This window comes from Lutjanus erythropterus, chromosome 14 (genome assembly GCF_056507025.1).
Source record: "Lutjanus erythropterus isolate fLutEry1 chromosome 14, fLutEry1.hap2, whole genome shotgun sequence".
Lineage (NCBI taxonomy): Eukaryota > Metazoa > Chordata > Actinopteri > Lutjaniformes > Lutjanidae > Lutjanus > Lutjanus erythropterus.
In genome coordinates, this window is record NC_139330.1 from 23,552,097 (window position 1) to 23,564,918 (window position 12,822).

Here is a 12,822-nt window from a genome sequence, read left to right on the forward strand (position 1 = left end):
TTATGTCATTGTGGGAGTGAAAGAAGTATGAGGACATTTTAATGAACAAAGTTCAGCTTTAGCTGCAAGATGAGCAGATGCTTTGAGAAAACAAATTAAATGAACGAAATACATCGTCAGTGAACATTTTGCAGATTCGTTCTGAATAAGCAATTTGTGACTTGCCAGATACGTTAACTTATAACATTTTTTAACATGTTTATTTCAGAATGTAGGCATGTTTTACAGTTACGAAGAAGCAGTATACTGCATGTAATTTTGAGGAGACAGGGTTGTTCAGAGGGCACAGAAGTGACTAAACTGGCAACTAGAAAAGTTCTGAAAATAATATTTGGATGTAACCCCTTTATAATCACCAACATTTTGATTAGTAACTGTAAATACATTACATATTTTTTCTCAGTAAAGATAACAGATTACAAGTACATTTGTCACCCTAAAACACTGCCAGTATCCTAGTAGACATTTGTGTAAATTTTTGTAGTGTATGAATTCTTGAGTTATGGCCAAAATGTGTGTTGTAAGGTCACAGTGACCTTCACCAAGATTTAATCAGTATATTTTTAAGTCAAATTGGACATTTGCTTCAAGTTTGAAGTAAATTCCATCAAGGTGTTCTTGAGATATTGTGTTCATAAGAATGGCTGTGGCCATGACTGCCGCTGATGTCGAGCCATAATAAAGGTTTTCCAAGGCTTTTCAAAAACTGTGAATCACAGAGTCCCTTCAGCATGCAGTCATAAATGTGCACAAAAACTGATCGGTCCATTAATATTCAAGTTTATCTGCAGACAAATTGTGGGTCCATTAGTCATTCACACGTGCACACATGGGCGATCACGATTCCCTCCAGCTTTACGCCTGGCAGCAATAAAAAACAAGACTCAATTAATGAAAACCATCCATGTAACATACTGTGTTTCTGGAACACAGTATCAGTGATATATAGTAGCCTATACAGAGTATACACAGATTTTCTAGACAGTGTTTCATTGAACAGTAATCAGAGTGAGATGCAAGCATATTCATTGTATACTTGTGAAAACTGAGGAAGGTTTTAGCAATCGAAGCATGCTGACCTGTGAAGATAAGAGAGCTGGATCTTCTCCTGATGTCAACTAGTGAAGTCTGCTGATGAACAGACTGCAGGTGGATGACTGAAACTGATCATCATAGTGTTAGTGGCGTGAGTTGTGCCATGCTCATTATTTTTGTAAAACATTAACATTTAAAGAATAGTATCAAGCACCAGATTGTTCTGCTGTGAAAAATGTCTGTTCTCCTATATGAAACATATGAGTGAAAAATCCAATTTTCATTCCATGCTAAAAATAATTTGGTAAACCACACTGTATAAAAAAGGTAACAGATGACAAGTGAGGCATCACTTGATCCAGTTATTAGATCTGTAAAGGACGAGTGTACAGAGGTATATGGGGAAGCAACTGTGTTGGAAACCTCCCCACAGCAACAACTGCTGCAGCAGCGTCAGTCATTCTCACTGCTTCTAATAGCAAAGTAAGGTCAGTGAAAGGTCCACCATGTGATTTATATACACTAGGATTAGCAATAGAAGGTAAACAACAAGGCAAATGTATCATCTGGACTTCCTCAAGTTCTTTTTTCCACAAAACAAACTGTCTTTGAATTTATACCATGGATCTAAAGCATCTCAAGTCAAGTCAAATTTGTATTGCCCAATATCACATATCACAGTTTGCCACAGGGAGCTTTTCAATCTGTACAGTGTGTGTGTCTGTACGTTGTCTATAAAGAAAAATTCCTCTCAAAAAACCCTTTTAACGGAGAAGAAATGGAAAAAAAAAACTCAAGGAAAGCCAGAGATTCCCCTTGCAGGATGGAAAGACATGCAATAGATATTACATGTATAACAAAATTACATTAAATACAGAACTTGACAAAATTGCTGATATATAAAATTATAAAATATATATAAAGAGTTGAACAACTTCGAGTGTCGGCTGTGGGACCTGAGTCATACAAACTCTCCACCATGGAGGCCTGGAAGAACATCTACTGCAGGAATATGATTACATGCACTGCAAAATAAAAACACATTTCTTCATCAGTATTTGAGTGTCCAAACAAGCGCAAATTTGTAATATCTCTGACCAGCTACTGCAGCGTACATATATGCATGCAGTCATGTATGCATGCGCTCACAGACACACACACTCACACACACACAACAACAGAAACCATTGTCCTCCATGACCATAAGTATAAGGAGTGGGACTAACTCACACTGATGGGAAAAGGGACTCTCTGCCAGGTCCAGTGAAACCTACCAGAGGGCTCTATAACAAATGGTTCATGAGTGATGAAAGGGGCGTGGCTAAAGAGTAAGGGCGGGACAAACAGTCTCTTATGATAAAGGAACTCTGCTGAGTGCAATGATGCTTCTCACAACAGTCTACAACAAACAGTTCATGAGTTTATGATGAGTTATGATACGTGAATCCATTTAGCAGTTATGCGCCTTATTGTCATTGGCCGCACCTCCTACCACACCCCTTTTTAACCAGTTGGCAAGAACAGTTAATCATTTCCTTTGGTTCATGATCAATCTTTCCACCAAATTTTTTGCGAGTCTATGAATCCATTTGGAAGTTATGCGCCCTTTAACGATACGCTACTCTCTTTGCTACACCCCTTTTTAGTCAGTTGGCATGGACACGAACAGATACACACAGTCATGTTTCCATCACTTCAGGGCACATTACATTGACATACATTAATTTCCCAGAGACTTACCTGTAACGACTACTTGCCTAACCCTAACCATAAACTTAACTTAAACCTCAAACTCAAGTCCTCACCCTAAAATTCAATGATTTACGATTTACGAGTCCCCACAATATCAATGTATAAGCAGATTTATGTCCTCACAACAAGAGTAATACACATCCACACCCACACTTAACCTCCATGCCAAATTTCAGCCTCCTAGGGAAAAAACTGTTGAACACAAAGGGAGGACAAATTTTTGTCCACTGACCAATGGAGCGACCTAGAGCTGCTGTTTGCAGCTAATGAACTCAAGAGATTTTATCACTGTTCATGTTGCTGCACTTTCTTTGACACCGTCTCCTCCCATTAACTCCAACATTAAACAGATGTTTGGAAAATAATTACAGAAACAGGAAAATAGTTTTTGACCGGCAACTTATTTCTTTGCACATCCACCAGATGTTTGCTGTCCGCCTCCACACCAATCCAACCCCATGAGGATTATCCTGTCAGATCTTGCTCCATCTCCTTTGCACAAGGAACTCCTCTTGGATCACCTCCATCCACACCTGGCTGTAGATCTGGATTCCCTTCACATAATTTGGGCTCACTCGGTGCTGTGCAGAGACTGGTGAGTAACTCAATGACCCAGTTATGCAACCAAGGGCCAGTGGAATTCCTGATGATTGCTGAGTGAATTCTTTATAACAGCTTGGGGGTGCAAAATGTCACTTTTCACACACATACACACTGCCAACATAACCCCTCTTCTTCTGTGTTAATCTATGAGAGACAGCCTGACCCACATAAAGAAAATCCCTCCAGTTCCCTTGGGTAAGTTTCACATAATTTAACTTCACAGAAGATTAACCTCTTGCCCTCTTTTTTTCAGAAAAGTATGGGGCTATTTTCCCAAGTAGCCATATTCTGGGTCAGATGCTGCTGTGAGTACATACAGAAGACTATAGAGCAGTGTACTAGCTAGTTTAGCAGTGATTTGAACAGATCAGACCAGCCAAGGTTTGCAGAGTTGTGTGATTGAATCCTCCCATGAAGGCTGGACATGTGGGAAACTGTTCCTAAGGATTGAGGGGTGTTTGCTAGTGATCCTGTGTCTTTAGGGGGGAGGGTTACATAACCAGATTAGGATAGTTGGTTTTAGTCTTGAGGGTCACTGAGGCCCGATTAGCTCTTTGGCTTTACAATCTAAAATCTGAATCGCCTGAAGCAGATTCCTAAACACACAGATTCCTGAATGAGCCCCTGTTCTGGGTGAGAATTTCAGGCCACCTGGGAGCGATCCAAGTCGAGCTTTTTAGGCCTTTATAGTCCTCTGATCATACCGAAAAAGTCATGGACGAATGGTTCAAAACCCGGTGACTGTGTGAATGTAATTCTGCAGCATTTATCAGTTTTAATAAAATCTTTGAACGACACTGAACCTGTCCCTCAAGAAATTTGGAGCTTGACTTGCAACAATCTTCATTTGAACTCAAAGAAAGTAAAACTTTGCCATTTTTGTGTGGACTATGAAGAACCCTCACTGACTTGCAGGATACATGGATAAATAAAGGCTCCTGCAGTGCCATCTAGTGGAAAATATATTCCTCTCAGACGAGAACATTTATATTATTTGTTAATATATTGGTCAACAACTATAACTCCTCCTGTGGGCACAGTTGAATAATATAAAACACAGTTGTGATAATATAATATAAAGTTGTTTTGTAAGAGAAATGTCCTTATATCTGAGTACAACCATGATGTGTTACAAACCTGAAATTTAAGATTCATATGCTGATCAGAAACTGATCCCTGGGTTACACGGCTCACATTACAGATGCCCCCATTCAAGAATATAAAAATATATAGCATAGAGAAAATATTTTTTTAAAGTGTGTGAAAATCTGTACAATCTACTACCATATACACAGAGACAAAATGGCAATAATAGATAATATAGCAAAATATATATAACAAGAGTATGTAAAGATATGTGCCTTATTTCTCTAAACAATAATATATATAGTTTAGTATTAGTATAGTAGTAGTAGTATTGTAGTAGTAATAAATTTATTCTAATAATCATCTGCTTACAGTGAAAATTTTTACGCAGACATGATGTGAGGTGTCCACTGTACTTTTGATTTTGGGGTGAACTGTCTCTTTAACACTATTACTTGTTTTCCAAAAAACTAGCATATTTAAACCCAGTTAATCAGCTGTTTTAAAAGTCCAGTAGGTCAGATAGCCTTAAATATTCTGACACATACCTGTATATGTAAACAAATGGAAATATTTTATTACCGTGTCACCGAGGTTTTCTCAGCATGTTTTTCTTTGAAACCACACTTCATGATCAGACTTTAGGAATGTTTACTGTTGCCAGACCCTCCTGTGAGTTTTGAGGTCATATCGACCCTTTAGAGACTCTAAAAACATCAACTCCCCCTCACCACTTGATAGTGAATGACTTCTCTTAAAATTCACAGGAACAACTGGTGCGCATACATATTTTCATGATGGCTCGTTTTCAAAGTCCTCTGGAGAATCTGAGCTACAAAAAAAAGGTTTTGAGGTCAGTTTGGCTAAAGTCATAAAATGTCAGGAAACATGTTTGCATTGTTTTTAGTGATTCATGAGGTTGTTTTTGCCCAGAAGTTCATGTTGCATAACCACAGCAATCCTTGTCCCTCTAGTGGGTTCATGTCAGCACTAAAATGCATTGTGGGTGATCTGATCCCATACAGACAGATGTGAATTAAGCCCAAAATGTCAATGTCAGTGTGACATCACCTGCAGCATGAATACAAATACTTCATGTCTCTAATCACACTGACAGACTGCCTAATAACAAATAAAATACAGTTGTAACAGTAACATCTGCTAGATACTAAAGCTGTAATATTGCAGTAACAATCGTGTGAGTGTGTAATAATAAATACACACTATAAATAATAATAAATGGAGGCTCTTAGTGACAAACTAACAAGAGAATTATTACACAACTCACAACACAACTGTTACACAACAGCTTAATTTGACTCTTTAAGCTAATTGTTTTGTTTTAACGTCCTAAAACGAACTGTTTGGCTCAGTGTCACTGCTCTCATCCCTGCTCATCGTTCCCCGTTTTCAGAAAAAAAAAAAAAAAAGTAATAAATGTAAATAATGGACTTAAATTTATTCAATGACCCGAAACAAGACTCTTAGAAATTAAAGCTATGTTTTGCAGGCTGTGTCAGTGTTTTCTAACATGTTCAATAATATGTTGTTAGCTTTGATGTGGAGTTCTTCTCCAAGAGAAAAAAAAAAAAACAAGAGTCTTTAAGTGAGTATATACCAGGTCAGCTGAATGTGCAAAAATGTAAAATTTGACAACAGGCAAGAATACAGTTCAACATATATGAAGAATATAATTTCCTACACATAAGAATGAATGAGTATGTACTTGGCGTAAAATGGATTAAATGGACAGATGGATAGATAAAATTGCTCTTTTCCCTATAATTAGCTCCAAATTAGAAATGCTTAATCAAATAACGGACATGTTACATATGGCATTACCTGAAAGAGAATAAACCAGAATACAACAGAAAAAAAATCTGTTGTTGAAGAAGCTAACACCCAGCTATGAAAGTGTTCAGTTTTGTTTTTATTGGTGTGAGACAAGCTGCTCAATAAAACTTCATTGACAACTCATGTGGAATAAAAGAGAACCCTGATCCAGCTTGTTCTACTACTGTTTACAGCAACAACACACAGAGATTTAGGTCATTTAAATTCTGTTACGTGAAAGGAGCAATAAGAATAAAACACTTTAATTTTCTATTGTTAACAGCAGTGTTATTACTCCGAAGAGTGAGGTGCACATTTCTATTAGCTGTCAATGAGTGATGAGTTCCAACCAGAGCACAGGTCAGGTCAGTGAAGAGGAACATACAGTATACCTCCAGGCCCGTATTTATCAAACTACTAAAAGTGAAATTCTGGACTTAACTTACTCCTACTTGCAAACTAAGAAAAATGTTATGATTTTTTAATAAGAAAATCAGCTGCAGAATTTGTTTCCTGCTCCAGTTCAGTTGTCTATTTGCTTCAATTTAAGACATTTATATGATGTTATTAAGGCAAACAAACTGTGCATTTTAAAAAATAAGAACATATCTCTCAGTCAAATTTAAGGATTTTGGTAACACTTTATTTGAAGGGGTTTGCATTTACCCAAGCATTCGCATAGGCATAGCGTTAATTTTGGAGGATGTGCACAAACAGATGCAAGATGCATGAGGCAGCCATGAGGCATATGCAAACACATGGTTATAAGCAAGTATTTCTCCAGCCTAATACTGACATAATATTGTCATAACAATGACATGACACCTGTCTTGAACACAAAAGAATCTTTATGAATGTTTATGACTACTGTCATTATAAGTGCAGGACATAATTGTGGAGAAAGATAGTTGATTGTTCTCATTCACAGGTTGTCGAATACTGACTTATGACAATGCAATTTAACAATAAACTATCTTGGTAGCCTGTGACTGGCCAAAGTCTCCCATCATGGGATAGATTTTCTAAAGCCTGAAAACAGAGCCAAGAGGAGAAGCAGAAGTATCGTTTTCTCTCAGACCACTTGAATTACATTATGCTTACAGGTTATTTTGGACCTTTGCAAAGCTGACATTATTTGGGAACTCCAACCATCATGTTGCATCAAAAATTACAAAACTGAACAAATGACCTTTCATGACATTTGTGAAGATTCATTAAGACATTTGTGTTCATGACAGGTGTCATGGCTATGCTTCTGTCATGTCAGTATGTTATACACACCCATTCAAATAAAGTGTTACCTGTTTTTTTTGTAAAAAAAAAACAAACAAAAAGAGCAAACAATATTTCAGATGTGGAGTAAATCATTGTCTCTGGTTGGCTATTCCTGCTGTATAGATGCATATGATTAATCATGTGATCATTTGAACACTTCACTGTAAAGACTAAGTCATTCAATAAAAGTGTCTTAGAGGAAGAACATTTTACTCCTAAGCTGGCCCTTTAAAAGATTTGTGAGTTATACTTTTGTGTAATTCTTCAATAAATCCAGCCCCATGCAAGTGGATGGAAAAGTCAGTATCTCTGATGAGTCCCGAGGTGGTACTTCAGGTGTGCACTCTGCAGAAACCCTCTGCCGCAGATGTCACAGCGGTGCGGCCTCTCTCCTGTGTGGCTCCTCATGTGCTTCCTCAGATGTCCACTGTGGGTGAAACTTTTACAGCAGTATGAGCAACAGAAAGGCTTCTCACCCGTGTGAATCCTCATGTGTATCTTTAAATCTCCTTTCCGGCTGCACTCTTTCCCACAGACATGACAGCGATGCAGCTTCACCCCGGCGTGGCTTGCCATGTGTTCGGCCAGAGCGGTCGTACTGCTGCAGTGTTTACCGCACACGTGACAGCACCTCAAGCCTTTGTGTGATTGAAGGTGCACTTTGAGACTTTCAGTGGATGCCAAAGTCTTTCCACAGACTGCACAGAGGACATCTGACTCCTTTGAATGCAAGCGAAAAGCATGATTTATCAAGTGGTGATTGGAGGAAAAAGATTTCTCGCACAAATGGCAACGATAGTCAGGTGCAACTGGGTTCAAATGAGAAAACTCTGTGGAAAAGATAAAGGAGCTCTGATTTTGGTCTGTCTGTGTTTGGTTTGTAAAACTTGCAGCAGGTCTCTCATTTTCCCTTCCATCTTGGGCCCTTTCATTCTGGATCAGAGTGTGTGAAGTTGAGGCGAGAGGTAGAGTGAACTGGACAGTTTTACTTTCCTCAAACTGCTCCTCACTTTCACTGTTTTGAGTCTGAGGTTGTAAAGGCGGTTTTGTGTCCTCCTGCTCATTTTTCTCCCAGACAGATGAATGAGGTAAATATGAGCCATCACAAGCATCCTCAAACTCTTGGACCTGTTGTTGTTGTTCTTCTTCTCCCTCGTCTTGCTGCCGATTGGTCCAGAGTTCATGATCTTCCTGTTTAATGTGTCGAGGCTCTGGGTCCCTCTGACAGACGCTCAGGCTCGGCTCCTGCTCACAGTGGTGCTGCTCAGGGGAAGTTTCCTCTTTACAGATGGACGACTGAGAGAAGTCTGGAAAAATAGTAAAAACAATTTAAAACTTTGGCAGCTTTTGTAATTTGTATACTTATTATTTAGAAGTTTCAGCATCAAAATAGTGACTAAGTTGTGGATGTTGCCAGATAGAAGTTGGTTATATACAGTATGCCATTAATATATATTATATTATATTATACTATATTATATTATATTATATTATTATTTTCTCAATAATTCAACTGTCTATAAAATGCCAGAAAATAGTGAAAACTGCCCTTTATTTCCCACAGCTGAACGAGACATATTCAAATGTCTTGGCCCTTATAGCAGTATTGGTGAATGTGTTTCAAATGTCATGGGAAAGTGTTCAATTAATTGAGACAAGTGAGCTATTCAGTGATTTACTATACTTTACTTTATCCATATTTAACATACTGTAGTATGAACAGTGGGCAAGTACTTATTTGCATAAAATATTGCTGCATCAGAAACTGTTTATTTGATTTCCAACTTTTCCAAAGCTGCTGTATAAAAAAAAAACTGTAAAGACTGCAGTTGTTAATTTTTTCCATCAATGTTCCTCAAATCTGATTCTGAATTTTAAGTGAGTTATAAGAATACAGATTTACCTTTTAGTTTTAGATATTACTTAAAATAAATAAAATATATATAAATGTATAAATAATTCACAATTCCAATTATTTACCCAACTAGACAGGCTAAGAATGGTCATCTTCCATTGTAAAAAAAAAAAAAAAAAAAGTTTCAAAAATGTTCATTTAATGAATTAATCTGTGTCCATCTTTCATATGTAGAGATATATGGATAACTGTATTGAATAATCGCATACAGAGGATAATTGTACACATTTAAATCATATAATACGTACTGAGTGTGTATGATAATATAAATATAAATGTGAGTAGAAAAGAACAAAGTGGTAAAGTAGAACTACTAAACCGTGATCCAACTAATCACTAGTTTCAGCACAAGAGTTGATTTTTCAATCAGCAACCTTATTGATACGCAGCCATGAAAACAAAACAAACAGTTAAATAAAACCACGTAGGATTACAGAAAATAAACATACAAGTTAAGGCTCATTATTATAATCTTGTCTGACACTGAACAGACCTGTTTTTTGGTTTGACACAAACTCCAGCAGCAGACCTCTGAGCCGTTCAATCTCCTGTTTGGAGCTGGAAGCTTCTTCTTCATATTTGGCGATTGTTCTGTCAAAAACCTGAAATATCTCCTCGAGAGCGGCGGTCAGTCTTTCATTTACGACAGCCCTGAATGTCAACCGAGCAGACATTTTTAAACAACCGTTATATGAATGTGAATAACGCCAACAGAAGACTTAACAGAGTCAGTTTCTTATGGTGCTAGCTCTATGGTGCTAGCTTAAAAGCTACGGAAGTAACAACAAACAAACCACACAACAAGAGTGTCGACGTCAGATCTCTGCTGCCCCCTGCAGGACAACACCGAGCACAGCTAAATACACATCATGAGGAAGTGTCATTACTTCAACTTCACTGTATAGTGGAGGAAGTAGCTGTGCATTTATTCAAATACAAATCCGAAATACTTGTACTTTTTTTTTATTTCTATTCAATGCCACTATAGTTCCTGCCTAGTGATTTCATTTTTAAATATGACTTTTTTCCCCAACAGACTGAAGGATTAAGGATTCCTTTGTGTGTTGAAAAAATTCTCCCACTTCTTAAGCTAAATTAAATATTCAAAAGCATCTTTGGATTGCCTGATAAATACACTGTCACAATGCTGAAAACAGGTCTGTTTTTTTGTTATATGGTTCCTGGACAGCCACACAAAAAACATGATGATATTGTAGAATATGACACATTGCTTTAGATCTGTGGTTACCAACCCTTTTCCTAAAGGCACCCCCTTTCTATCATTGAGTAAACTGACTGTCCCTGACTAAGTGACATAATCTAAGGATATCTCATCTTATATTTAATGCATAATATAACAGTAACAGTACAGAACAACTCATAAATTGTTCAATTCACCTAAATAGTGAACACAACTACTGTAGGAAGTTTGAGTAAAATGAGTGATTTGAATATATTTTGAGCAGATTATCATTATTATTCAGTAAATACTTTTGCTTCTAAATTAGATTGATAAGGTTTTGAGGTAAGTAAGGTTTTGACTTTTATTAGGAGTATTTTCACAGTGTTTTATTGGTATTTTTACTTATCAGGCTAAAAAGGCTAATATTCCTTTCACGTTTCTTTTGACAGTTCTGCAAGAAATGAACAAATACACCCGGTTCTGAGGGTTCTGAGGGTTCTGGCTGTGAAGCAGTGCACTACATCTGTGTACAACTAGCATGTTGGTTGGTTGATTGAACACAAATACATATAAAGGGGTATGTTTTAAGGTATGTGGACATGAAATTTCACAAATATAAAACCACTAACATGAAATCAGTGCTTCTATCTGTGCTTATGTCACAAAATCAATGTGAAAAACCTGAAAGAATGACATAAATTAGCAAATAAAAGACCCTTTTAAAGAGGAGGAGGCTGAGTCGTGACCTGTGCCCATTGCTCCCAGCACTCACTCATGTTCACCATCTGTCCCACGCTAAGCTGCAGAGGAGATGAAAGGACAGTCATGATGTGATCTGTACCTGGCACTATGCACCTCCATCTGCAGCAGGTGCAAACAGGCACAAATAACAATTACAATGTCTACAAAAAAGAAAAAAGTTGGAGAATGACTGAGAATTAACGGATGATCAGCCTGTATTTATAATATTCTAAACAACATCTTGTGTATGGCAGACATTGCTTCAAAAATGTTGCAGTTTTAAGTTGCTTTTGCATTTCTGGTGGGGCCATTTTTGAGGGTGTTAAACTGGATCAAATATAGGTGCACTATCAAAACAACATTAGGCTTCAAAATGTGAGCAACAGGGCATGTACATGCATCTATAATTACCACCAGAGGGAGCCAAATAATTCAAGATAGAAAACACGTCATATAGTCCTATGCAGAATTTGAGGGGGGGTTTTTTTCTATAGTTTTACTTTGTGTGGGCAGGTGGGTTCAGAACACAATACTTGACGTAGTTTGTATATGAATGAAAAGTAGTTTGTATATGAATGAAAACCAGCCTTGTTCTTTATTAGTCTACTGTATGGACAATATCCATGGTTCAAGTTTCAGTGTGATTTGAGGTTGTTCCTTGTTGTTGTTGTCCTTGATGTGTGGACCTCAGGAAGAGTGGCGACCATTTGGAAGCTAATGGAGATGGCATTTACTGAATATAAAATACAATGTTAGTGGAGGGTTAGAAGTGAGGGAGTTCTGCATTCTCCTTAATAAATGATTAATGCACTAAACATGTTACTTATTAAAAATGTCATATCTCATCTTTATTCACCTATAAGATGCTTGTCTGCTTCTACACACAGAGTTGCTCAGTCTGTAAATCCAGTCACTCCCACTGAAAACCTCAAGTGGAGTTACCTATCATGTGACTATATACATTTATGTAAGGCATTCTTCATGTATATACGTCAAGCCTCCACTTCCCTGAAACTATGCATGTAAAGACTTTATTTATTATATTTACTGCAATACTGTGATAAAACATTGTAAAGAGCCTGCAATGACACAGACATGAGATCTGGCTTTGATAAATTTGTGCAGTCTCTCTCTTCTACAGCAGGCAGATCATTCTAATACCCATAAACGATCATAGTAATGTATGGTATTTTTTTAATTGCGTCATTGTGTTGCTCTGTATGTGCTTTCCTGTTGAGATTTGTGTATTTGTATACAGGCCCATCTGGGGTCCAAGTTGCAAATGAGCCTGGGCAATAAATTCTGTGGTATGTGGCATGGGTCCATGCCTTGCACTTGGCTCTATAAAGATTTACATTAAATAAATAACTTTTTTCATCTTAACTATGGGCAAGTTTAT

The 12,822-nt window shown here is 37.4% G+C and overlaps 1 protein-coding gene across 1 annotated transcript; it reads right to left on the reverse strand.

The window, feature by feature from the left end:
• Positions 1-7,335: 7,335 nt before the first annotated feature.
• Positions 7,336-10,280, reverse strand: LOC146315588 (uncharacterized). Its single transcript, XM_084735850.1, has 2 exons — positions 9,993-10,280; positions 7,336-8,891 (listed from the first exon to the last, which is right to left on the reverse strand). The coding sequence occupies exons 1-2, from the start codon at positions 10,171-10,173 to the stop codon at positions 7,885-7,887; spliced, it is 1,188 nt and encodes a 395-aa protein (XP_084591976.1). The 5' UTR covers positions 10,174-10,280; the 3' UTR covers positions 7,336-7,884.
• Between the last annotated feature and the right edge of the window lie 2,542 nt (positions 10,281-12,822).

What these genes read in the sequence shown, in the direction of transcription:
- LOC146315588 (XM_084735850.1), bottom strand. Translation starts at nt 10,173, where the DNA reads ATGTCTGCTCGGTTGACATTCAGGGCTGTCGTAAATGAAAGACTGACC. An exon ending in TGTGTCAAACCAAAAAACAG is followed by an intron (nt 8,892 to 9,992) that starts GTCTGTTCAGTG and finishes CTATTTTTCCAG; the next exon opens with ACTTCTCTCAGTCGTCCATC.